At 57.9% G+C, this 25,586-nt stretch overlaps 1 protein-coding gene across 5 annotated transcripts in view; it reads right to left on the reverse strand.

The window, feature by feature from the left end:
• LOC116283566 (dynactin subunit 1-like) overlaps positions 1–25,138 on the reverse strand; it is a 28,781-nt gene extending 3,643 nt beyond the window's left edge. The window contains exons 1-25 of one of the 5 annotated variants that reach the window (XM_072937492.1): positions 25,003–25,138; positions 24,261–24,406; positions 23,672–23,901; positions 12,571–12,816; positions 12,185–12,263; positions 11,957–11,991; positions 6,128–6,319; positions 5,596–5,793; positions 5,242–5,446; positions 5,088–5,166; positions 4,818–4,977; positions 4,565–4,669; positions 4,203–4,394; positions 4,002–4,118; positions 3,619–3,771; positions 2,861–3,021; positions 2,587–2,755; positions 2,339–2,407; positions 2,042–2,104; positions 1,780–1,929; positions 1,456–1,617; positions 1,233–1,364; positions 908–1,033; positions 557–699; positions 143–309 (exon numbers count right to left, since the gene is read on the reverse strand). In XM_072937492.1, coding sequence (XP_072793593.1) covers positions 143–309; positions 557–699; positions 908–1,033; positions 1,233–1,364; positions 1,456–1,617; positions 1,780–1,929; positions 2,042–2,104; positions 2,339–2,407; positions 2,587–2,755; positions 2,861–3,021; positions 3,619–3,771; positions 4,002–4,118; positions 4,203–4,394; positions 4,565–4,669; positions 4,818–4,977; positions 5,088–5,166; positions 5,242–5,446; positions 5,596–5,793; positions 6,128–6,319; positions 11,957–11,991; positions 12,185–12,263; positions 12,571–12,798 — 3,085 coding nt within the window. In that variant the 5' untranslated portion in view covers positions 12,799–12,816; positions 23,672–23,901; positions 24,261–24,406; positions 25,003–25,138. Of the gene's footprint in view, positions 1–142; positions 310–556; positions 700–907; positions 1,034–1,232; positions 1,365–1,455; positions 1,618–1,779; positions 1,930–2,041; positions 2,105–2,338; positions 2,408–2,586; positions 2,756–2,860; positions 3,022–3,618; positions 3,772–4,001; positions 4,119–4,202; positions 4,395–4,564; positions 4,670–4,817; positions 4,978–5,087; positions 5,167–5,241; positions 5,447–5,595; positions 5,794–6,127; positions 6,320–11,956; positions 11,992–12,184; positions 12,264–12,570; positions 12,817–23,558; positions 23,902–24,260; positions 24,407–25,002 lie in introns of those variants that run through there. The other 4 variants (XM_072937494.1, XM_072937490.1, XM_072937491.1 and 1 more) reach the window with 4 other exon arrangements.
• Between the last annotated feature and the right edge of the window lie 448 nt (positions 25,139–25,586).

Below are 25,586 nucleotides of genomic sequence, written 5' to 3' on the forward strand. Positions count from 1 at the left end.
TGAAAGCTGCCACGGAGTGACACCGGGCAAGCACGTTCCCAGCTGAACGTCCAGGCGGGTAAGAGGGGGCAGAAGTCAAACAGCGACCAAGGGCGGGAGGGAGGCCTTTCAGGTTCCTCTGGGCCGGCCCCACTGCACTCACCCCCAGCAATGTCAGAGACCAGGGTGGCAATACCCGAGGGAGGGGGCCCCCGGAGCCCCTCGATCGTGCGCTTGGACTGGCTGTTCAGCCGCTGCTTTAACTCTGCTTTCTCTGCCTCCAGCTGGTCGATGTCAGCCTGAAGGGCGTCCATCGTCTCCTCAAACTCTCTGTGAAGGAGAAGCTGGGCTTGGGCAGAGCCCCTTCCCCAGGGCCCATCCCCACTCCTCAGTCCCGGCGGGTCCCGGGAGCGGCCCTGCCGGCGAGGAGCCAGGGGCAGAAGAGGCTCAGACTGGGACCACACCATGGGGCTGTGCCCCTGGGGGAGTCTCACTACGGGGGGGCCTGGGTTGGGGGGCAGAGAGCTGCCGCAGGAGGGAGGGCAGGAGTGAGCAGGGCCCGGGGGAGGTGCCTGACTTCTCCTTCTTCCGCAGCAGCGCCTGGGTCTCCTCCAGCCGGGTCTGGACCTTCTCGATGCGCTCGTCTGCATCCTTGGCCGCGCTGTCCAGCTTCTTCTCCAGGAGGCTCAGCCGCACGTTGGCCTCACTGAGCTCCTCCCCCTGGACGAGGGCAGAGCGCGTCTAGTCCCCTTACACCCCCACGGCCCCCCAGGGACCCAGCTAGACCATGATCCAGCAGGCCCCCTCAGGCCCCGCAAGAACTCCCACTGACCACAGGCACCACGCCCCCCCTCAGCCAACACCACGGCTGCCCTGTGCCCCACAGTACTTCCTGGCCCCCCAGGTCCTGAGCCTTCCCTGCCCTCACCTTGATCTTGAGTGACTTCTTCAGCTCCTTGATAACTGTCTCTCGATCTTCAAGCTTCAAGCCCAGGCCTTCAGCGTCTGTGATCTCCGCACGAAGGGCTGCCGCCCGCAGCTCAACAGGGGGAGGCTAAGGGTCAGGGTCAGGGCAGAGGGCGGGGCGGGGAGAGAAGGTCACCAGGGTGCTCCTTTTAGCGATCCGGTCACAGGGAAATCTCCTCGCTCTCTCCAAATCCCTTCCCTCGGCCTCCAGCCCTCCCGTAACAGCAGTAGCTCTGGCAGCCCAGCTCCTCCAGGCCCCGGAGGCCTCCAAGGGGCTCCCCACCCACCTTGCTAGGGGGCCGCTCTGCGTCGTACTCTCCCTCCTGCATGGCTGTGGCCACCTTGTTCATGGTGCTGATGAGGATGCTGCACGACTGGCGCAGACACTCATGGGGGCTGCTGGAGGGGGCCCCGTAGATCTGTAGGAGCCCACGGCAACAGGGAGAACTCCACACAGGGGGCCCAGCTGACTCCCCCAGCACCACCTTCAGCCCAGCCATCCCGGCCCACCTGCTCGTTTGCTTTGAAAGCCAGCTCCTCCAGGGCAGCCACAGGCAGTCCCTCATTCTCCGCCAGCGGGGCGACGAGCTGGGCGGCAGCAGCTGCCACCTCCTGCAGCACAGCCACCACCCACGTCAAGTGCTTCCTGCAGTCCAGGAGGGTGTCAGACACCTGTGCAACCGGTCAGAGTCAGGAGCCCACCCTGGGCCCAGCTCCACAGCCCCCAGCTCTCTCAAAACCATGCTTGTCCCCCAACCAGAGCCCGATCTTGCCATGCCAGGCCCCTCCTGGTTCTACTCAGCTTCCTTCCCGTTCCCTCTCCCAGCCCTAAACCTGTGGGCCGAAGGCTAGTGCAGCTGGGATCCCGGGAGCATCCGTCCCTGGCATTCGCCTTCGGATCTTCTTGCAGAACTGGCGGATGTCGCTGCACGATGTTTCCAGGTCCCGGAGCAGGAGGGCAATGTCTGAAGCCTCCTGCCCACCCTGGTCAGGGAGTAGGAAATGCACGGGGAACCAAGTCAGCATGGGGGCTGAGGGTGAGGAGGTGGGGACCGAGAAGGAAGAGGAGCCCACGCAGACCCAGCTGTGCTCTCACCTGCAAGAAGGCGCGCAGCCGGCCCGCCTCCACGCTCATGCAGTCCAGGGCGCTCTGCGTGAACTGTGAGGACGGAGGCACGGCGCTCAGCCCTCAGCAGGAGGCCCTCTGCCCCATCACCACCTCTAAGGAGTCTCCGCCCTCGGCTGACCCCTGTACATAGTGGGCCCTCTGGCTTCCCTGATCTGGCCTTAGTGACCCTGACCCAGTCTTACGTGACACCCCTTAAGGGCCTGATCTGATGTCTTCCGTTTCTGGTCTCTCTAAGGGGCTCAGCCGCCGGCCCGGACACCTCACCTTGATGTGGTCGGCCAGCTGCATGGTGCTGTCCTCAGGCTGATCGGCAAGGTGGACGCTGTACAGATGCTGAAGACGGATGACAAAGAAGCAGACGGCCTTCAGGCCTTAGAAGAATGGAGAATTCTTCCCAAACTGCAATTTGAGCCCCAGGTATCCTGGGACTCCAAGGGTACGAGAGAGCAAGGGTGCCCAGCAGAAGAAACCCTCCCTTCCTCCCGGGCCAAGCCGGGGTTCTCGCCCCAGACCTGGTAGTACTTGATGGCCTTGGTGAGAGGCTCCACATTGACAGTCTCATCCAGCTGATCCTTGTGCAGCAGCTCGATGAGGAAATCCAAGGAGCGCTCGTGGGCACTCATCTCGGGGTAGAGGCTGCCCACCTTCTTATACACGTCCACGTGGCACTGAGAGAGGGCACTGGAGACCAGCAGAGGGCCCGGTGAGGCCAGGGTCTCCCAGGCAATGTCAGTTCCAGCCAGTCCCGGGCCCGTGGCCCTGGCGTAGGGCTCGGGGGTCACTTACTGCTCGTAACGGTGCAGGGTGGCCTGCAGCAAACTCAGCGAGTACACCAGCCCCGCAGCAAAGCTGAGCTGCTCCCCCGCAGCCCCTCGAAGCCCTGGCCGCTCTGAACAGTTCTCACTTAGTTCAAACTTCTCCTGAGCCTGCTTCCGGATCAGCTCTGCCTGTGGGAGGAAGCACCAGAGACCTGGGGCTCAGGGCAGAGAACGGAGAACGCAGACTTAGGAATACACGGAGCTGAGCAACTACGCGCGGGGCACGGAGACGTGAGGGAGAAAGCAGAGACAGTTCTCAGACGGGCAAGGAGCCGTACACGGGGAGAGGGTACTGACGTGGTCACCGGTGGTCCTGGGGATCTGGGATGTGGGGATGGACGGGTAGCAGGACCAGTGGGATCAAGCTCCTTCCCAAGCCTTCAGGCTGCTGCTCCTGCTGCCCTTCTCCCTAGAACGTTCTCCTAACAATTATCTCCCCACTAACTCGTAGCCATCTTCTGGGTCTCACCTCAAGCGTTATCCCTTCAGTGACATCCCTCTATGTAAGTCAGATCCCCAGCTGTGTTCTCTCAAAGCAGCCGCCTCCCCGCCGTCACCCGCCACGCGTAAGAAACGTCTGCCTGGGCCCCTGCTGACTGTGCTCCTCCCTGCATCGCGAACTCTGTGAGCGGGAGCGCTGCCTGCTGCCTTTCCTTGGCATCCACAAGGCCCGGTTCAGAGCAAGGTCGACAGACTCCAGAGGAGCATGTGATGGACAGACTGTACCTTGCAAACGAGACGAGGAATGAGCAGCAGCACCAGGACGCAGTCGTGGTCCCCGCCTGGCCGAAGGAAGCTGTCGGGCATGAAGGCTGTCAGCAGGGACGTGTGCCGGTTGGCCTGGGCCACCTCCATCTGCCTCAATTCCATCTCAATTGCCTGTGAGGCAGACAAAGAGGTGGGCTCTCGGCCAGGCTCGAGAGAACCTCGTAACCGCCATGCCGTGCTCCACCCCGTGCCCTGCTTCTGGGACAAGCCCAGGCCAGGAGGCTTCCAACCCCCCCCCACCCAGGAACCTGAAGCCCAGAAACCCCGGCCAAGTCAGCGCACAGCCGCGCCCGGGCTGGCGCCCCGGCACTCAGCCGTCTCCGGCCACCCCCTCCCCTGACCTTGGCGTGGGCCTTCGTCTCAGCAAACTTGATCTTGAAGTCAAAAGTCTCCGGCGGCGGCTGCTGCTGCCTCTCCGCAGACGCCTCCTGCTGGCTCGTCAGCTCGCGGTTCACGTCCTGGGGCGGGACAGACGGTGAGGCACGGCCGGCTCCCCAGGCGCCCGGGACGGCCGCGGGCAGCGCGCAGGGGGCACCAGGCACCTGCAGGTGGGCGGTCAGCTGGCGGTACTTCTTGATGGTTTGCTGATAGTCTGCCACCGTCTCCTGGGCCGCCTCCACCCGCTTCTGGGCCTCCCGGACCCGCGCGCCCGCCATGTCCAGCTGCTCCCGCAGCTCCAGCTCCGTCTCGCGCGCATTCTCCTGCAGCTCGTCGTTCATCTCGTTCATCGCTTCCTGGGAGGCCGCGAGGCGGGGGGAAGGAAAGTCGGGGGGAGGGCACAGGCCTGGGCGGGTTCACTCACCACATGCCCTGCTCCAAGGTCAGGGTCACAGGTCAGTCCATCCCTCAGCAAGCCCCTCCCAACCCCCCAGGGTCAGAGGTCAGGGGGCTGCTGTTCTCTCACCAAGTCGCCCACGGTCTCCCTCAGTTCCCGCACTTTCTCCTCCAGATTCAGGTTCCGGTCCGTCAGCATCTCCACCATCTCCTCAGCACCCAGAGCGGCGTCCACCTGCGTAACCGGGAGGGGGCGGGGAGGAGGCTGCTGAAAGGGGCCCAGACAGCACCCAGAGGTGGCGCCAGCAGGGGGGTCGGCGGGGGGCCCCAGGCCAGCGGGGGGTCGGCAGGGGCGCCCCGGGCAAGGCGCTGGGCCCCCAGACCTGCTCCTTGAGCTCGTCGATGGTGCTCTCCGCCTGGGTCAGCTCCTCCTGCAGCCGCTCCCGCTGCTGCCTCACAGCTTCCAGCTCTTGGTTCTTCTTCTCCATGAGCTTCTGGAGTTTCACATGCTCCTGCTTCTCTGAGGAAGAAAGATCCCGCATCCTGGGGGAAAGTGGAGAGACAAGAAGAGGGCGTGCGTCAGAGCCCCCGCGTGATGGCCGCCCTGACACGTCTGGAGGCCGCCGGGCGAGCCCAGCAGCAGAGGGCCCTACCTCACCAGGGCGTCCTTCAGGCGCGCATTCTGCTCCTCGAGCTGCTTGAGCTGATAGCTGGATGCAGCCCCGTCTGAGCCTGGGGAAGACCATCGACACTTTCAGACAAGGTTCCGACCCTGCCACTTGGTGCCCGGCTGCTCCTGGCCCTTACCCTTCTCTTCAATCTCGGCCTTGAGGATCTCCAAGTCGGTGGTGAGCTCGTCCACACGCTCCTTCAGCGCCTCCACCTCCTGCTGCAGGGACTCGGCCCGCTCTTCGGCCATCTCCTTGTCCAGAGTGGCCATCTCGATGGCGTCCGCAGTGTCGGCCATCTCCTCCATGTAGCGTTCCTTGGCCTCCAGCGCCTCCTTGGCTTCCTGAAGAGCGGTGGAGGTGGGCGGGGGCGCGAGCGCGCAGCACGCACCCTTTCTCACAGGACACTCCAGGCTCCGGTTCCAGCCCAGTTCCCAGCGCGCTTCCCCAGGCCCCGGGCCTCCCCAGACGCCCCCTTCATCCCAGGCCCCACCTTCCGCGCCTCCTTGAGGCGCCGCTGCAGGTCTGCCTGCTGCTCCTGCATTTTGCTTTTCCATTCTTGCACCTGCTCCAGCTGGATCTTGTGTTTCTCCAACTCTTTTAGTTTTGCCTTGTCTTCCGCGCGTTTCAGTCGCAGGGTCTCCAGTTTCTCCTCCAGGTCCCGCACCTGGGCCCTCAGCCCCTCCTCCTCCTGCAAAGGAGAGACACCGTGGTCTATGCACAGCCACCCTACCTTCCCCACCGAGGCTGAGCAGAAAGAAACGTATGTAGCCGTCATTCCAGGCGCAGGGTCAATGGAAGTGGCATACGAACATCTGAGGGAAGCCCAACGTGTACAGGGCAAGTGTGGGAGAAGGGCAGAGAGGAAAGGGGAGCTTGGTCAGTGACGGGAGGCCTATGTGCTGTCCCCACCCTTCTGACCCAAGTTCTGGGCCTCCCCCAGCCCTGGGAAACGTCTAAGCTCCTGCCAGGGTGACAGGCCCCTTTGTGTCTTGGTTCTTCTTCACACTGACCCCAGTCCTTACCTTAGAGGGGGAAGGAAGCGGGGGGGCTGCTCCGGGAGAGGTGAGGGCCGGCGTGGGGATGATGGGGGCCGCGAGCGGGGTCTGGGCCGGGGTGCTGGGCTCGCTGCTGCTCAGCTCACCTGCGGATGCTGATCCGGAGGGGCCCAGGGAGCTACTGGCCCCGGCCGCCCCGGAACTGGCTGGGCGGGTGGGCTATCGGAGAGGGTAGGGGCAGACCAGAAAGAGCAGGGAACAGGGGTGGTAAAGAGAGAGAGACGGAATATGAGATATGGTGAGAGAAGAGACAGAGGAGGATAAAGGCAGAGAGTATCAAAGCACAATGAGAACAGAGGGAGCGGAGGGCAGAGGGAAAATGAAACAGTCAGAGATAGTGACACAGGACCGGGGCGAGGGGGCAGGAGAGGAAGGGATGGAAGGAGACATAAGATTATAAGGCTCCTCCCTTGGCAGTGACCTCACGTTCCTCCCAGCTCTGGCACTATCCCCTTGGGGCAGAATCCCTCACTCCCGGACCTCCCCTCTGTGACCCACTTGTGATCATTCTAGCGACTTCTTAACACTATCCTATCGTTGCTCTGGGCCTGTGCCCTCCTCCCCCAGGGGGAAAAGTGCCTCAATGTCCTTCCCAGAGAGAAAGAACAGGCTGATCTCTAACGTTCACGTTCCCAACGACGGCTGGGCTACAAGTGGGGGTGCGAGGCTCCCCACCCCTGCGAGGCCCTCCCCGCTCTTTAAATGAAGCTGACTCTCCTTCCCTTGGTCTACCTCAGGGGAGCCTGCAGGTAAAAGGGCGAGGGTAAAAGTTGCAATCCTTGGCTCCCCCCAAAACAAGGTCAGTACAGTCAACCCACCTGTCACCTCCCTCTCCCAACACACAGGGGCTCTAATCAGAGGACGCTCCCCCGGCCCCGTGGGGTGAGGCCCCGAGCAGGCAGGCCTGCCCGCGCTCTTCCTCGCAGGGCTGAGCCTCGAGGCTCTCCAGCTGGGCTGACACGCAGAGACTGCGTGCTAGCCAGACTGCCCCCCGCCACCCAAAGCCTTTCACAGACACACCCACCTCCTTATTCCCTGACACTGACACAGCCAAGTTCTTTTTCACCTCTCTTCCAATCCCCCTGCCCCCCAAACACCCACCCAAAAGCTGGTCAAAATGCCCTTCTTCAAGAAAGCCTGCCTGGATTAACCACAACCACTCTGATTTCTCTTCTGCATTCAAGCTACCCCCTCTGAGAGCCAAGAGTCATTTTCTCAGGAGGGGCCTGTCATTACCCTCGGTCCCCTCACTCCCCTGAAAAGACAAGCCAGGATGCACTGTGACCAACTTTCACTTGCCCGTACACATGCCCACTCACACGCACACGCCTAAAATGTGTGTGTACACTCAGCAGTGGCTTGTACAGAGGCCTGCTTTTTCTCACCTTGGGCCGCCGAGTTGTGGTCTGGACAGGCAACAGGAGCCAGAGGAGAAGTAGTCAGGAAAGAAAGGACAATGGAAGACAGACAGACAGCAAAAGGGACAGCAGTGAGAGCAGGAGCAGCAACAGGAATGAGGCCACGGCTAGCGGTCCCCCCGCTCCCTCCCTCCCCACCCCATCCCCTTCCTCCAGTGAATCTCCGGGTCCTACTCCAGGGACTCAGAACTCCGATTCCCCACTGGCTCCTTTCCCCACTTCTGTCCTACCCTTGCAGACCTCACCCCTTCAGACACCCTGGAAACCCCAGAAGTCCCCATCTCCTAGGCTGAACCACAGGAGACCAAGGGCAGCAGCTGGCAGAGAAGGTCTCCAGAGACCAGCCTTCTGCAACACCTTCTCCCGCTCCAGCCCAGAGCCCCACCCGCCCGCCACCCCCAAGGACCTGCCCAGGTCAGCCCCTTTCTTCCAGTGCCAGACTCCACAGAGGACTCCCTAGAAATCCCATGTGATGTGAGGGATGATATGAACCCAGAAGTGAGGGACAGGAACCTGCAGAGGGAGATCAAGTCCCTGAGGCAGAGGAGCAAGGCTGTACTCCCGCACCCCAACCCCCTCCCCAGGACCAGTTCCCACAGCAGTCCCCAGCCCAGGGCAGAGGGCTCAGGTGTCAGCACCATGAATATTGCATTAGCCAGAAGCTCAGAGCTCAGCAAAGTAACCCCATCCGCCTGCAAGAAAGGAGGTGGGGGCGGGCAGCAGCGCTGGGAAACCACTGCCCGGAGCCAAAGCCAGAAACCCCTCAGGTCACTGCAAAGTGGGAAACAGATGATTAACTCCAACACCCAAATGGTGTTCTTGCCACCCAGAGTCTCACAGATCTGGCAAAAACAAGATTTGCCTTGGGCCCTGCTTCGAGGTCTCCCCAGGAGACTAACCCCGCCCTCTACTACCTTGGGTGACCCTCCATAGCTGTGTGTCAAAAGCTACTCTAGGCAGAGGCCCTTGGTACAAACCCCAGCGAGGGTGGGATGCTGGCAGTGCAACCAAGGGTCATTCTAGCAACGGTCGGGTGAGGCATGCCTGCTAGAGGCATGAACATGTGGACCTGCTTCCCCAGATCCTCTCACAGGAATCGCTCCCAGAGCCAGTTCACAGCAAAAGATGCGTGAAGCCCAACCAAGCCTGCGAGGTCACTGGGTACAAGGCCCGGAACAGAGATTCAGAGCCAAAAGGAGGCAGGTCACGGAGCAGACGCCCAGGGCGTGGGGCACGGCAGCGACACACGCCCCTCCCTGCCCCCACCTGCATCCCTGTCCTCCTCCCCCGACCAGGTAGACGGAGGAAGGCAACCAGCCCCCACCCCCACCCCAGCAGCCTGCTGCCACCATCATGCTGCCAACCCGGCAGCAGGACCAGAGCGAGCAAGAGTACCTTTCGGGCTGTCGGTGCCTGTCTCATCATTGCAGAAAACCAAAGAGAGCCAGGAGAGGAAACAGAGGAAGGACAGACGGAGGGAAGGAGGGAGGGAGGGAGGGAGGGAAAGAGACCGAACAGAGGGAAAGGCGGCGGAGACAGGAGATTAGTGCATCAAATCCCAACAATGCAGCCTCAGCTTCCCGGCCCGGCAGCTCCCCCGCTGGCCAAGGGCTGCAGCTCAGATGCAGAAGCCCCCACAAGTGTGCGGTGGGGACAGCCAGGCTCCAGCAGGCACCCGGCCTAGTTCGCCAGCTTAGGCTGATGGCAGCCTCAGTGGCCGCAGCACCAGCTCCGCCTGACGTCATGCACCCACCCTCCTCTTCTCCACTGTGGGTGGAGTCACTGCTCCTCGGTCACCTAGCAACCGCCAGGCTCTGCTGGCTCCTCCTCCTCCTCATGACTGGACAAAGTCCTCCCCTGAACCCGCCCTGCTTCCTCCTCCAAAGAACTGGTTCTGGCTCCTCCCTCCCCTTCCCGAGACCCCATCCCCAAGAATTTGCTCCAAGAAATTGGGCTGGGGGCCATCCCATTTCTGCGATGACCTCTCTGGGACCAGGGGTATCACTGGACAGGGACACCGGGCCTCGCTGCTTCATCAGCCTCTCTCATGCCCTCACTCCCCTCTGCCCACAACCCCATCATCTCCATTTCTGTCTCATACACACAGACAACACCCTAACGGTGGCTCAGGAGGTGCGGGCGCCCAGAGCACCCCTCCTGTGATGACACCAGCTCTGCAGGGCACATATGAAACCCTGGGGAACATTCCATCTGGGCAGCGGCAGCGCTAATGACAGTGTCTGGCTCCTCTCCCAACTCTCCCCTGGTTGTAGGCAGGGCTGCGTCTGTCTATAACGGGCTTCTAGAAAGGGCTGTGCACCTTGCAGAGACGTCTGGTTTCTCTCCCGCCCTCCCCCTTTAAAAGCCCTTTTTTTGTTCTGGTGCAGCTCCCTGCTCCCTGTGAGAGAAGCACTGCGGAGGGAGACCGAGTGGGGGCCTGGACTACTTGACTGGCACTCTGCACCCACCGGGAGCCAAGGCGCAGCAAGGGAGCCTAGGCCGGGCTTTGCCACATCTCCCCAGGCAGCTGCCAAAACCCCGAGATTTGGGCACGGCTCAGGCCCCACCCAGGGCCAGGTGGGACTGCGGCCAGAACTCCTCCACAGACCCCAGACTGCAGCTCTCTGCTCTGGTCTCTTCGGGGGCCTGCGGTAAGATGGGAGCCGCAGCCAGGAGACAACAATCAAGGGGAAAAGCCAAGTGTCCGCAGCGGGTCCAGCATCCTTAAGGGCGGTATTTTCCTTCTTACATCCCTGTTCCGTCCTGAGCCAGGACCCCAGCATATTGTCTCCTCCAAGGCAAGACTCCCAAGTGAGGACCCGCCACCAAACAGACGTCAAAATCCGTCTCCTCCCCACCCCACTGCCTCAACCTAGCAGCTCCCCATGCAAGGTCAGAAGGGCCAGAAACAGACTGGCGATGAGGAAACCACAGAAACATACACACACCACAGGGCATACAGGTCAGACAGGCACATGCGGGGGGGACAGCCTGGGGACAGCCCCCAGGGCAGGGGCTGGTGTGAAGAAGTGGTCATGGCAGCGACTTAGGACAGAGCCCCAGGAGCGGCACGGCTGAGCCACACTCTGATGCTGGCTGGCGGAAGGCTGCGGGCCAGGGGAGGCGGGCAGCTCAGCCCCAGCGGATGGACGAGGCAGGCACAGCGCAGGCTTCTGAACTCAGGACTGCTCCCCCTGTGCTCTGTTCCCTGACCGCCCGCCTCCTGACCCAACCTCCTCACTTCGTAAGTCCCCCACTCCCGAACCCCCGGTCTCCCCTGCCACTACCCCTCAGCTCAGGCTAAGTGAGAAGCCACTGCAACCCAGTAAACGCTCTACTCCACGCAGCTGCTGTTTCCGGTCAAATGCTTGGCATCTCTGACTAGAAGTCCGGAGGCAGGGGCAGGGGTGTGAGGACGGGTGAGAATCACCCCCAGTCAGTGCAACCTGGGCCTGGACACTGAGCCTGAGGACCCTGCACCCCTCAAAGGAATTCTAAAAGCCAGGCTGCCATGTCCTCTGGCCACCCCAGTCCCAAGGGCGCACGCACACGCACACACAGGCATGCAGCAGCCCAAGGACATGCAGGACAGCTGGGGAGGGGGCTCATGGCCCTCACCCACCCAGGCACAAACAGTAAACACACCACCTTCTTAGCCTTCAGTCCCCGCTGCATGAGGAGTAGGAAAGGGCAGAGTTAGAGAACAGAGTGAAGGTCACACGGCGCTGGCTGGCCAGACATGCTGGGTACAGGTGTTAGGACCAATTCAGGCACACACAGGTGTGGGCGGAGTCAGGTCACTGTCAAGTCCAGGGTTAAGTGAGAAGAGGGGTCTCTCAAGGATCAGCTTCCAGGAGGCCCACTACCTGGCCCAGGGAAGCTGGAGAGCCTGGAGCCCCACCTCACACACCCTGGACAGAGCAGCAGAGGGGAGCTACAGCGGGCCCTCCGCACACAGCCTACAACAGGTGGCAGAGGGCCCGGCTCCCTTCCATTCACCTGTGAATACGAGCGTGCCTTACTCCTCCAGTCCCTACCTTCCCCCTACCCTACACCCCTCGGGTGCCGGCAGCCTTGGGGACCAAAAGGCAGGAAGCTGACACTACTAGAGTCAGACCTGGCCTCCTTATGCCCCTGAGCCTCAGTTCCAATGGATCCAGAACTTCTGGGCCCTAACAGCTTTGCTCTGCTACCGCCTCTAGCGCTAAGGCTGCAACTCACACCCAGAAAGCGTCCTTCGCAGGGAGAATGGAGGCTGGAAGGCTAACTCCGTCTACTCACCTACTGCTTCTCCCTGCCTAGGATGGGGTCTCCCTCCCCTCTACCTCCTTTCCCGCTTTCTCCCTATTGCTCCCCACGCCCACCCCCAACCACTTACTGGTTTGCTGGTCTTTGCGTTTGAGTCAGCTCCCTCTGCAGAATGCAAACAGAAACAAAGTGTGTGCACTGAGGCACAGGGGCACAGAGCACCGCGGCCGGGCAGGCAGGGTGTAACAAGGCCATACAGCACTGATGGAAAATCTCAGGATCCACCGCGGCCCCTGCTCGGGGGAGAAGTCCTGGGGACTCGCGGGTGTGAGGAGCAACGCAAGTAGGTGGTGCTCACCTCTCCTGAGGACCTTCGAGGCAGAAGAATCGGGTGTCTCTGGGGAAGTAGTGTCTGCTCCATCTTCAAACACCTGGATCTGAGGCCACAGAACAGACTCACTATAGCCAGATCACGGATGGGTGGACGGAACAGGGGCCCCTGCCCAGGTCCTAAGCAAGCCTGGGGTACAGGGCAGCCTCCCTAAGGATGGCTCTCAGTCTTCCCTCCCCCACTACCTCCCACTCTCCCACCCAGAGACTTAAGCTCATACCCAGGACTCGAGAGCCCCAGCACAGCAGTTGCGCATGCAACAGAGCATGGGTCCATGCCCACGTGCGTTCATGCACACGTGTACACACACACACACACACACACACACACACACACACAAAGGAGGTGAGTACCTGGGACTGGCGCACAAAGATGCCATGTCCTTCATCACAAGTGAAGTACTTTCTGCCTTGGACAGTTCCATCATTCTTGCCCTTTGCTTCATCCAGGATCACGCCTACCCATTTGCCAGTGGCAAAGAGTGTGGCTCCAACATAGGCCACGGTGCCCCGGTGGCCTTTTCCAATCACCTCCACACGGGAGCCCACTCGCAGGGGCCGGGCGCTTGCCTCCGCGCTCATTCTGCTGCCACTGGGAGTCTGAAAGACACGCAAACGTGCGGGGTTAAAAGCCTCAGGTCAGAGGTGTCATCCTGATGGTGAGAAAGGCCCCAGTCAGGACCCTGGCCTGGACCCCATTTCTCACGGTGAAGTCCCCCCGGTCAAATTCCCCTTTGACAAATGTCAGTGATGTGTTCTAAAATTTCTCTAGACTCCTCTGGAATCTGCCAGAAATTTTTTTAAGTTTATACTTACATTTAACAATAAATCAAATTCACTGATCTGTAAGTGTCACCCCACATGGCTGCTCCCTCAGGAACACCGCCCCCAGGAGGGGAACTGCTCAAGCAAATGACGTGGTTTAGCCCAGGCTCCCCACAGCACAGTGCCCTGACTCGTGGGCCAGGCGAGTCCGTGAGCGACCCCACAGCACCCTGCTCCCCTCACCCCTGCTGCCTGTCTTCCCTGAGGCTCAGGTGGCTCTCTAAGGCCTCTCCCTTTCAGCGGCACACAACCGCCCCCCTTCTAGCCCTTAGGTCACCACCACTCCTACCTGGGCTGACTCCCCACCCCCACCCCCCTGCCGTCACACTCCCAGACGCCTCAGGGAGCCCACTCAGCCATTTGACTCCCTTCTTCCCGGCCTGAGCCTGTGCTACCAACTCTCTACCCACAGCTCTGGAGAGTCTTCACTCGGGTTGCTGCTATGAAAACAAAAATGAAGGCCAGGTAAGGCAGGTACCTCAGGTCTGTCCCCAGACTCCGCCCACTGGTCCAAACGGATGCCTTATCACCCCTCGGATGGACAAAGCGCAGGACTGACTGAACGCTGTCCTTGGGAACCTCTCAGCTTCTGACACATCCGTGATGACAGGACAACGTGAAATTAGGTCCCAAACAGGCCCAGGGTTTAGAAGAAAATCACACCTAAGCCATTTTTAGCAATACCAGCTCCAAGAACCAGGGGCCTTGCAAACAGGTGAATGAGGCATGAATTGACAGCATGGCCCTGAAGACGCCACAGGGTTCCCTTCTGGCGCCCCACTTGGCTACATAAGGGAACCTGGCCAGAGCCAGTCACTCCCCAGCGCTCTCCCCCAAAGAGCTCATCTGGGAAGCTGAGGCTAACATTCCCAGGGGCTCCGGGACCCCAAATCATACCTGAGACAGCAGAGTGGCTCTCATGGACCCGACAATAAAAGAAACTGACCGTAACATCAGGGCTGGCCTCAAACTCAGAGACTCTCCCCAACCTCCTAACCCTAACCAGCCTCCCAGACCCGGGTGGACACACTGGGTGGACACTCCGGATTCAGCCTCGGCCAGAAGAGCGGAAGAGCAAGTGACACATAACAAAGCTGCTCGAAAGAAAGGCTTCACTGCAAGGCCATTCCAGCCCACCGACCCCACTCGGAATCCCCAGGACGGTCTGGCCACCCGCAGGAACCTCTGGCCCGAGCTCCGATCAGAGTCAGCAGTCAGGCCTTGCCAGTAACCACCGAGGGCCCAGCGCTGGGAAGGGCAGCCTGTGCGGTCCAGCACCAGCGGGGCTGCGAGTGGCCCCAGCCTGTCTCCCAGCCCCCACAGCAATGTCCACAGGCACCCAGGCCTTCTCCAGGGCCCTCCCAGATCAGGGCCACTTACCCGGCTGTACACATGCCTCTTGCTCTGGGCCATGTTGCTCCCCTGGCCTCCACCCCCTCCCCCAGGTGGCCAGCGACAGAGAGAAAAGGCAGAAAGCTAGGCAGGAGGGTCAGGGCTCCGGGCCCTCATGGACAAGCACAGGAGCCGGCAGGCATGGCCCTCCCCAGTCCATGGACCTCACTGGGTGGCCCTCTGGGGGAGGGATGGGGACAGAGATGGGGGCTGAGCAGCCAGAGCCTCTGCTGCCGGAGGATTCCTGAACCCAGACACAGGAGTCCTGCTGCCAGCTGATGAGTCTCACTCTGCGCTAGTGCTGCTCTAGACTTGTCAGGAGCCACGCTGGCCTCTGGGTCCTAATGCCCCCCTGCTCCACCTGGGCCAGGACAAGAGGGACAGGGAATGCAGGACTGGGCCCACCGTCCTAGAGCCGGGAGCACAGCCCTGGCGGTCCCCCTAGTCTGCACGCCCTCACCATCCCTGCCACCCCCACCCCCGCCCCCAGGATCCGAGACCTCAGCAGACCCACACGCATCAAGTGGCACTTCAAAGCAGGGCCTGCACTCAGCCAGAACAGGGTATCTCACTCTCCTTCCTCCCTCCCCTTCTAACTTCTGGCCTCCGGGTCAGACCCACGTGACTAGGGTCTGGATTTCAATCGTACCCTGGGCCAGAGGAGCCAGGACCCCTGCCCGATACACAGCAAAGGAAGGGCAGCAATGGCGGCAACGTCACACCCACACACACAGCAAGTCACGTACCGCAGCCCCCTCAGCACTGGCCCCTGCGCCCTGCGCTCCTGGCCTTGCTGCCCAGGCATCTCCTGAACAGAAACCATGAAAAAGCTGATTTTCTATATTGCACAAAATGTATTTAAAAATAACCATGGGTTCCTTTTATCATTTAAAATGTTTAATTTAATAGGATGATACAGCCTAGCGAGAGGTCTCCAGAGGGCTCTGTGACCCAGACCACTGCACTCATGTACCCATCTAGCATGGGCTGTAAGCCAGCAGTTCAGGGTCCCTGCCCCGAAGTAGCCAACAGGGTTGTCCAGGGCACTGACCTCTGGCTTCACTGGGCGCAGCGTGGATGTAGATGCCCTGGGCCTGGAAGTACCTGTCTTGTCCGCACTGGGCTTCACTGGCCGAGCAGGGTCTTCCTCCATTCCACCCTCTTGCTAAGGCAGGCCAGAGAGCCTAACAGTAGAGTGATAGCCAACGGCCAGATACACGGCTCCCAAACCCCTCTCCACATCTCCAATCCTGGCCAGACTCCCTAAGAAACCATTCTTCTCCTCCCCTGCTAAAGCTCCATGTTGTCCCCTCCCTTCTCTATCCCCATTACACGGGTGGGCAGGGCCACGCAGCTCCCTGCAGCCTGGGCTTCCGCAGGAGCACAGCACTTTCCAGTCTACAGAGGACCTTCAAGAAGACTTGTTTAGCACCACAGTTACGGTTCTAGACGGGGGCTGCTTCTGTTCAATTCCTGGCTTCAGCATATGGTAGCTACATAAACTCGGTCCGGTCACTTCCTATCTCTGGGCCTCAATTTCCTCACCTGTTAGTTGGGAACAAGCAGAGAACATTTCTGAGAGCTGTTGCGAGGATTAGCTGAGATAATCCATGGAAAACATTTCGGACAGTGCAGAGTAAGTGCTCAAAGCCAGGGAGCTGGTAACGTTATCCTCAGATTTGGACATCTCCATCACCCCACAGAGAGGCAGGCCGGGACCAGTGCTGACAAAGAAGCTGAGGCTTAGAGACCTGAGCAACTTCCCTGAAGCTACACAGAAGGCAAGAGGTGAAGCCAAAAGCGCAAGCAAAGCCTGAACCAGACCCCTCTGGGCTTTCCAGTCTGCTCACTGGGTTACATGCTTCTAGGTTCCCAAAGCCGCGCTCTTCTTCGGGGCCACACAACCTTCCAAGGTTCAAAAGGGCTCAGATCGAAGAACCACAGCACAACTCACTAGCCACACAAGCATATGCAGCCACCTAACTCCGCGCAGGCCGTTTCTTCCCCTGTGAAAATGCGAACACCACCTGCCGTACGTTGTGAGGCTCAAATCAGAGAACGTACGTAAAAGTGCTCTGTGACACGTGCAGAGGCTGTTGGAGTACAAAGAGCTGCCTCACCGGATAATAAATGGCAAATAGGTCTTAAATAAAATGCCTAGACAATAAACATTACAAGGAATTACAGAGAAGAGGAAGGTGAGCTGGAAAGAAAAGGGGGACCCGACTAGGCCTTGAATTACGAGTTGCTTCCGTGGCTCTGTGGAGCAGGAAGGCCTGCGACACTGCAAACTGTGGGCGCGGTGTGAGTAGCGACACAGGACTCTGCTTGCCTGGGGAAAATGAAAGATGACTGGCTGGGCTGAAGTGAAGAATTCTAGATGAGTTCTCCTATCAAGCTAGGAGCCTTTCAAAGCAGAGCCCACAACCTGTCCTCTCCACGCTCTCATCACTCTCAGTGCAGGGAGTCAAACATTTCTTGAATGACTTAGCACATCGACACTGAGCTGTATCAGAAGGTAAGTATGGACAGTCAGGGAGTTTAACACCCGCCAGAGATGAACTGGCTCCGGTAACAGCGGGGAGCCAGAGCCCCCTGAGCAGGAGACTGGCATGATGAAAGCTCCTTGAGGAGGATCAGCAGGTGGCAGAGAACGAGACGGAGCCGAGGCGGGAGCGACTTGGTGAAGACAGGGACGCGCAGGACAGAGGCCGCGGCAACAGAGCAAGGGGTGAGGACGGTCTAAACCCGGTTCATGAGAGAGAGAGACGGAGACAGAGAAGAGGAAATGGACCAATTCAGGGACAGTACAAAAGAGCCCGGAGAAAGCCCCACGTTGGATCAGACACGGGGAAAGCAGCGGTGAGCCTGTCCGGGCTCTGAAGGTGACAGACCTGGATACAGCCCTGCTTCTCCTAGCTCCTCACCTGCACATCAACTCCGGGGGAGGGATTTTCAGAGCTCCAGTTACCCCATCTGACAAAAAAGGGGGAAGTAAAGCCGACCTCACAGGGATGTTGTGAGGATTAAATAAATAAGACCGGAGTACTTAGCACAGCGCCTACCACAGAGTACGTGCTCAACAAATGACAGACATGGTCTTCTCATTACTGAGAGGGGACGCTGGTAACGGTAGAAACACATGTTTCATGCATAAATGGGTGGGTGAATGAATGCATGAGGAAGTGAAGGAATGAGTAAAACTTGGGCGTTTTCTAGCAGGAGGAATGGAAGAATGATTGATAACAGAATTGGAAACTGAGCATGTTAGCAGACAGATAATCATCTTGTCCTTAGCGTCTTCTCCGGGGCAGCTGTAACCGTGACCACTAACACATGCATCTCACGACCTCCTTCCAAAGTGAACCTGTGATGCGGACAACACCGGTCCCACTACCTGCGTCCCACAGGCGACGGAACTGAGTCTCAGAGGCCAGACGCCTCACCCAAGCCTCAGGGCCGGTCACCGGCGCGGGCACATCTGACTAAGCTGCACAGGGAGGGAGGCGGCCCTGCAACAGCACCGCCGGGCCCCACCCCTCGTCACACGTTCCCTCAGCCGGAAGACAGATAGCCCCTGACTTCTGGTTTCCTCCTCAGTGGTACTGAATACTGCTACAAGGTCTAGGAAAATGGGAAGAGAGGAGGGAAAAGTCTCTGTGTGGTAAACAGGTTACCAGCGGTCTCGGAGCACGTTTCAGAAATGACAGGAAAACCGGCGGATTATCGGGAATCGAGGCGCAACGGGTAAGGAGGACCAGCCCCTCTTGCACCGTTTCTTGCTCTAACTGGTACCCGGCAACCCTGGAGCCCTTGACTTCCTCTTTCACTTAACCTTGATCCTGGGATAACCCAGCTATTTGCTTTCTCAGATCCCACTCGTAGAGGTTTGAAATCCAGGCAGTCTGAAAGCAGGGACCACACACTTGAACTTGAACTGAACTGCACAGGCGCTGGGTATTCTGATTCGGTTGCGAAGAGATAAAATGAAACACAATGCTAATTAGCAAGACACAGATTTTCTTAAAACTAGGGTGAAGGTGTACATCTCTAAAGGCACCAATAGGGAAGGGATAAGTGTGCACGTGAGTCCCCCAGGAGTGAGGAAAGGAGAGGGGAGCAGACACTCAGGGACTGGAAGCTCGGAAGGCTGGATGCCAGGTGTGCCCAGGAACTCAGAGAAGACACACACAGAGCCCTTGGTTCCCAGGTCCTGTTCCAGCACCTGCCTTGCAGGTCTCGTGCAGACAGAACTCAGACCCTACATGGACTTCCCTTACCTCTCCAGCTCCCCATTATCCCCAGAAATATCTGCAGCCCACTCCTAATCTGAATACAGGGCTACGCCCTCCCACGGTACCCCCCTCCCCCCAGGAGTACCCACTAATTGCCAGGTCCACCTCCACAGGGCCCAGACCTCCAAGAGCCAGGAAGGAAAGCTACTCCTTTTCCTCAATGAAGGAGCTTTTGCAGGAAGGCAACAGGCCCTTGAGCGCAGGCAGCCCTGTATGCAGGAACTGCAACCCTCCCAGAGCTGGCAGGAGTCCTCCTCAACTGCCTATGCAGTTCCTGCGGCTTCCTCCCCATGAAGCAACCAGCAAGTCCCTGGCACTAGGACCCTGCAGACAGGGAACCCTGAGCCTGCGCCCTAAAGAGAGAGATGCACCATTTCACAACTTCAGCAAAAGCAAAGCAGCCAACAAAGCCACGGCCACCTCGGGGCAGTCGGGGCAGCTCACGGGCCACTCCGCAGAAGCAGGGCATTCTGTCCTTTCTCTTTTTAAATCCACGTCATCATCTGATCATCATGGAAATCAGTCTCTTCAAGTCACCATGCAAAGGCGTATCCATGGCAACCTCAAGAGGAAGGACACAGAAATGATGCTCCAGCGGCTGCAGCAGGAGGAGGTAAGTCCATTTTCCACCCATGCCATCTCACCATTCTCCCCTTCCGCTCAAGCCAGGTGTGCGCCTTACCTACAAATTCTACCTATCACACCAATGGCGAAAACATAAAAGGTGAATATTAATAATCTATGCTATTATATAAGGTTATGAGTCTGCCCTGTCCCATAGCTGGCAGAAAAAATTATTTTCTCAGCCTAACAAGTCATTATCTGTCACTTGTCTTTCTAGTCAGGTTGCTGGGAAACCACACAAGGATTTCAGAGGTCCCTACATAGCTGTGAAAATACAGAAGCAACGCTGACCCTGCCACCCTGCTCACCCAGGCCACCACCTGACCCCACCACCCTGCTCACCCAGGCCACCACCTGACCCCACCACCCTGCTCACCCAGGCCACCACCTGACCCCGCCACCCTGCTCACCCAGGCCACCATCACACCCACAGACTGGCCTAGTAACATGCTCTTCTCAGCAGCCCTAAACTGCAGCCCCTCAAGGTCCAGAAACTGGAAGTTGGGATTAGATTTCTGCCTTTCTCTGAGGCCTCAGTGGAAGGAATGCCGTTTCTGCAGAGCTCAGAGACTCATCGGACGTAAGCACCCCTAAGCGTAAGTAAGTCATCCTCTCAATTCCCTCTTCTGAAAAACAGGGATAATAGCAACACCCTTCTAACAGGATTGTTGTCAGAATCACGGGAAAATGCCTGGGAAGCACTCAGAAGAGTGCCTGCTGTCAAGCACTTACTAACTGCCAGCCACGATTACGATCAGGAAGAGGAAAGAGAAGGCTACAGTGCAGGGTTCAAGTTCGGAGGGAATCAGCATTCCCGGAGCCCGTCTCGGGTCTGCGCTCATCCCCTCTCCCCTCTGGGTAGCTGTTTCAAGCCTCCCTCCCCACTTTCAAGTCCCTTTCCTGCTCGAGCCCCCACCAGGGTCCCCACCCCTCAGCAGGTAAACTTGCTGAGAAGGAAAACTGAGCCTATTAGGTGAGAATTCCTTTGCAATTTTAGATGTATCCATCACCGCCTCTTTCTCCCCACGTTCTTTCCTTTCTTCTGTCATTGCTCTTCAAAGAAACGATGTCCCCTTCTTTTCAGAGGCAACCCTCCCCCTTCCTCTAAGGACCTGATTCAGCCATCACCTTTTCCCCTGTGCCTTCAAATGCCACCTCCCTACTGGCTCTTACACATCATCAGATAACCCATGCTCAAGGCTTCTAGTCCAGGAAAATCTGTCTCTAGTCTCTGCTACTCCTCCACGAGCTGCCACCATCTCCCTTCCTTCCTTCCTTCCCCGCCAAAAACCTCAAAGTGAGTGCATCTTCCGCATCCTCACTTCCCGTCCACTCTTCAATCCACCTGGCTCCCGTCCTCATGACTCCAATGAGGCTGCTCACGCTAAAAGACATAAAAAGCGCCCCGGTGACCACACTCTCCTCACTGCCCAGTCTCAAGGTGCATCTTCCAAGCTCCTCCTGCCTGACCTCCCGCAGTAACACAGGCTGCTGATTCTCCTGCAACTTCTTCCTCTGTCGCCCCCTGGACGACATTCTGTCGCACGTTGCCCACCAGTCCCTCTCCTCTCCGCCGGCATCCTCAGCCTTCGGTGAGCGTGGCTGGGCTCATCCATTCCAACAGCACCGACTACCACTTCCACCTGCCACCCCCAGAGCACAGACTCTCCTCTGAACCAGACCCACATTTCCACCTGTCTGCTAAGTGCCAAAGAGCCCCCAAATTCAACATGATCCAAAACACGTGCTATCTTCCCCCCTCAGAAACACTCCTCTTCTAGAGGCGAGGGTATAGCTCCAGAGGTAGAGTGCATGCTTAACACGCAGGAGGTCCTAGGTTCAATCCCCAGTCCCTCCTCCAAATACAAAAATAAATAAACCCAATTACCCCCTCAAAGAAAAAAGAGAAAAAAACATTCCTTTTCTATATTCCTCCTTTACCACTGGCACCACCACCCACCCAAAATAGAAATCCAAGTCATCCTCAACAACTCCGTCTCCTGTTCTCAACAACTAGTCGTTGCGTCAGGTTAACTCTGTCTCTGCAGTCTCTCTGACTCGTCCCCTCCTTCCCACCCCCACTGACCTAATCTTTAACTCAGCCTCCAGCCAAGCCTAGGTTACTACAAGAGTTTCCTGGCGTCCCTGATCCAGACTCTCCCCTTTCAGCCTAGTTCCACAACTGGCTTCCCAAAATACAATCACATCACCTCCCTGCCTGAAAACCTCCAGTGGCTTCCCTCCCACAAAACTGAATCTTAGCATAAACTACAGGCTGTTAAAAAACTGGCCTCCTTATGAATCTAGTCTCATCAATCGCCTCTCCTTTGATCCCAAAGTTCTCTTATATTCCAGCCACCTGAATCCACCCCCCTTAGGCTTCTGCAAATGTTGCAAGCATCACCAGGTCCATTCTCTCTTCATCTTCAAGGCTCGACTCAGTTATCACCTCTTTCCCAAAGATTCCTTTGATGTCTCCACATGGGGCTAGTCACTCCCCACTCTGCCCTCCCGTAGCTCTTTGGAAATATCTCCACTGCAGTATCACAGTTTATTTAAAACGTTGTCTCACTTATCATCAATTCTTCCAGGGAAGACAGATTTTACTCATTGCAGTCTCCTAAGCACTGAGCACAGACAGCCCTCGATGCTGAACAGAAGCCTGGACGTGCACCGCGCCAGGCTCTGGGGCACAGGCTGACTCTGACAGGCTTCCCAGAGACGCCGTGAGGGACATGAAGTCCCGCACATGTCGCTCCGTCGTCCCCACAGAGGCACCTAAGAAACCACAAATGCAGGGACAGCGCCAGGGACTGGAAGGTGGTAGCGACACTAAAACTCAAGTTCACACGCATCCAGGGTCAAAGGAGCACAGGGAGACCGCGAGGCCGTAGGAGAAGTGCAGATCTTCTTGGAAAAGAGCTTCAGTGAGGCTCTGGGAGGGACAAGGGCCCAGTCGCTGCTTCAGTGACGCCCTCAGACAAGCAGGCATGCGGGGAGGTCAGACTGGACAGCCCATCTGCCCATCAGCCAAGGGCGACCAGGACTAGCCAGAACCTCTAAAGAAAAATTATATAAAACCAAATTCAGTGTCTCCAGGATGGCAAGGACCCTAAGATTTGAATCAGGTAACTGCTCAGCGCTCACCTCCTCAGGGGACACTGAGGGTCCAGTTTCCACGCCCTTGGTGTGGGACAGAGAGCCCCAGCCCCCCACAGCACCCCCGGCTGTAGGCAGGCTGAACACCCAGGGAGTCCTCCACCGCGGTCCTTCCCAACCTGTAACTCCAGGCGGCCACCAGCGAATGGGACAGCCGGCAGAGTGCAACCCACAGCAGCTGGCAATTCTGCCTTACGATTTTCCCAACTAGTCTGACTCCTCCCTGACCACTTCTTTTCCTTTGTACCCTCCTGGTCAATCAGGCCCAACTTATCACTTCTTCCTCGGTATTTCTCCCGCATCCTTCCTTCCTCCTCCATCACCACTGTCTTCACTTTGGTCAGCCACTCAATAGCTTTGCAAATTAAGGCAAATCATCTACCCTCTTTGGTGCCTCCTCTACAAAATGGGGTCACAGCTGCTCTGCCCACCTCCCAAGAAAGACTGCCTTCTGTAATCTGTAAAATCTCACACATAAATATAAGGCATTACTGTTACCATCAACATAAGTCCTCTTTGCTGATCGATGAAATAGACCTGGCCCCCTGCCTTGCTGCTTCTCCATTTCCAACCACATTGCCCACCATAGTAAGACAACCACACACTCTAAAATACTGCTTTGCCCAAAGTCTTTCATTGTAAGTAACCTTACAATCTCACTGTAAGAAATCTTACCATTTCTTGCTTTAATCAAACAATCCTGGATCTGACAAATGCAGTGTCATCTCTGCACCACCGTCTGCTGCTCAGGATGCTTTCCCCAGTTTTGCAAGCCCCACCCACCCTTCAAAGTCCAGCTACAGCCCCACTACACCACACTGCAGAAGGACTAAATTTAAGAGAGGGATCTGGAACAACATCATGGAAGAGTAAAGGACAATGCAGTCTGGGGAAACTAGGGAGAAACACCGTCATCTCACACTTTAAGAGTCACCTATTTAAATGAGGATTGCATTTTCCTTTTCTGTTGAATTCTAACAGATAACCTAGGACCAAAAGTATGGAAGCTGCAGAGATGTATTTCAACAAAACGAAAAAGTTCCTTACTGAGAGATTCCAAGATGAAACGGGATGGATGCCTTATATACATGCAGTAATTTCCCCACTATTAGAAATGTGCAAGTCCAGACTGGCCACTGGGCAAGGATAGTTTACTCAACTGTCACAGGGGTAACCAGACTAGAATCACAGCATGTTAGATCTGAAAGGAATCTTAGAGATCTTCTAGTCCAGTCTGCTATTTTATAGGCCTGGACAGGGAAGCGATCACTCAGAAGCAGCCCAGTTTGCTGTGGAGAGCAGGGCGCAGAGCACGGTCTCCTTCAATCCAGTGATCCACATCCTTGCTGCTCAAAGTGTGTGGTCCACGGACCAGCAGCTTCAGCGTCACCTGGGAACCAAATCTGTATTTTATTGAACAAGAAACCCCCCCTCCTCCCCTCGGCCAGATGCATGCGCCACTGAAGTTCAAAAAGCACTGACCTACACTACACCCTTCCAAACCATGAGTTTCGGATGCTGGAACTCCATTTCCCAAACGGTTTCATATGTTAAACGGAAACAGTGCCCAAGAAAAACAGTATTTTCCATTCAAATCTGGGAAACTCTTTATACTGTTTACTTCCAGTGGGAAGTTCAAGGTAAATATCATTAGCATATTGAAAACTGAAACATTCTACAGCAGAGAAAACTCTAACCATGAAGTTTCTAAACATATTTGAGCACAAAACGCCTTTTGAAAACAGTTACCGTCAACTACTATCCTCAACGTCCTGTGGCTTGGGCTTTGGCAGTGCGTCAGGTAGTGTCAGTCTCCACCTCAGAGCTCCTCGACTCTCAGGACCTTAAGCACACTGCATTCGTAAGTCGTCAATATGGGCATGCTGCTCTGCTCACTGTAAAAATGAAGGCAAGTTTCCACGTCACCGCCTCTTTAACGACAGCAGAGTTCCTCGTCTGAGTGATTTTTTGGGAGAATGCGCAAGACGACTTCCCAAGGGTCATCCTTCCAGGTAAGGCGGGGCCCAGGAGTGAGTAGGAAACAGACACACTAAACGCACATCCAGGCCCCCAAGCTTGAATCCTCTATTTGGGCTGTTTTTTTGTTATGTTGTTTTGGGTTTTTTTTTTTTTTTCCGTTTGACACAACTTCTCAACTATGCGCCCCAGGAAACCTGTAGCTCGAAATGGGTTCAGGGATGCCTTGGACACTCCCACGAATGGAGAGGAACCCTGGCAGTTTCGGAAGAACTGGAGGCACAAGCACTCTGACCCCGGGAGAACACCGCCAGGCTAGGGAGCTCGGGCGGGTGGGACCGGCCCAGACCCGGCGGGCGCCCACCCCCGCCGCGGGCCCCATCCCCGCCGCCCCCGCCCCGCGGCCCCGGCTCCTGGCCGCGCCCCGCCGCACGCCGAGCCCCCAGTGCACCGCCGGGAGCCTCGCCGACACGGGGTGGGGAGGAGACGGTTGCCAGCGTCGCCGCCTCCCTACCTGTCCTGCCAGGGGCTCCGCGCCGGGCTCCGGCCCCACCGGCGACCGACGCCCAGGCCCGAGCGGCGGGCCCGCCCCGCCCGCGTGGGCTGCCCGACGCGCCGCCCGACACCCGCAGGCCCCCCGCCCCGGGCCCTCTCGCCGCTGAGGCCCAGAGGCGCGCTGGGTCCGGGGGACACGCTGCTCTTCCCCGAAGACCAGCCCGGGTTAAAAGCTGCCCCCGGACGCGGCCGTGGAGACAGCGATCAGGCACAAAGCTGGACGCCTGGGGCGAAGCGCGCGCGTGCGCACTGCGCCTGGGAACCCGATTAGGCCCAGAGGAGGGCGGCGCGCGGCGGCCGGCGCGCTCCCCAGGCGGGCGCGGACGGCGCAGAGGCGCCGGGGGGCTCCCCCAGAGGGTCGCTGAGCTTTTCAGTGCTAAGCAGCTAATGAAAACAATAGTGATAAACCGTATTTCGTCAGGTAGCTTAAGGAGAAGATTAAATTTTGCTGCTGCTCTATATTGCCCATCGTATGAGGATACAGGCATTCTCACGCCCTTATGGTGGAAATGTAAAATAATGCAAATTTACATAATGACATTT

The sequence above is a fragment of the Vicugna pacos genome, chromosome 15 (assembly GCF_048564905.1).
Source record: "Vicugna pacos chromosome 15, VicPac4, whole genome shotgun sequence".
Classification (NCBI taxonomy): Eukaryota; Metazoa; Chordata; class Mammalia; order Artiodactyla; family Camelidae; genus Vicugna; species Vicugna pacos.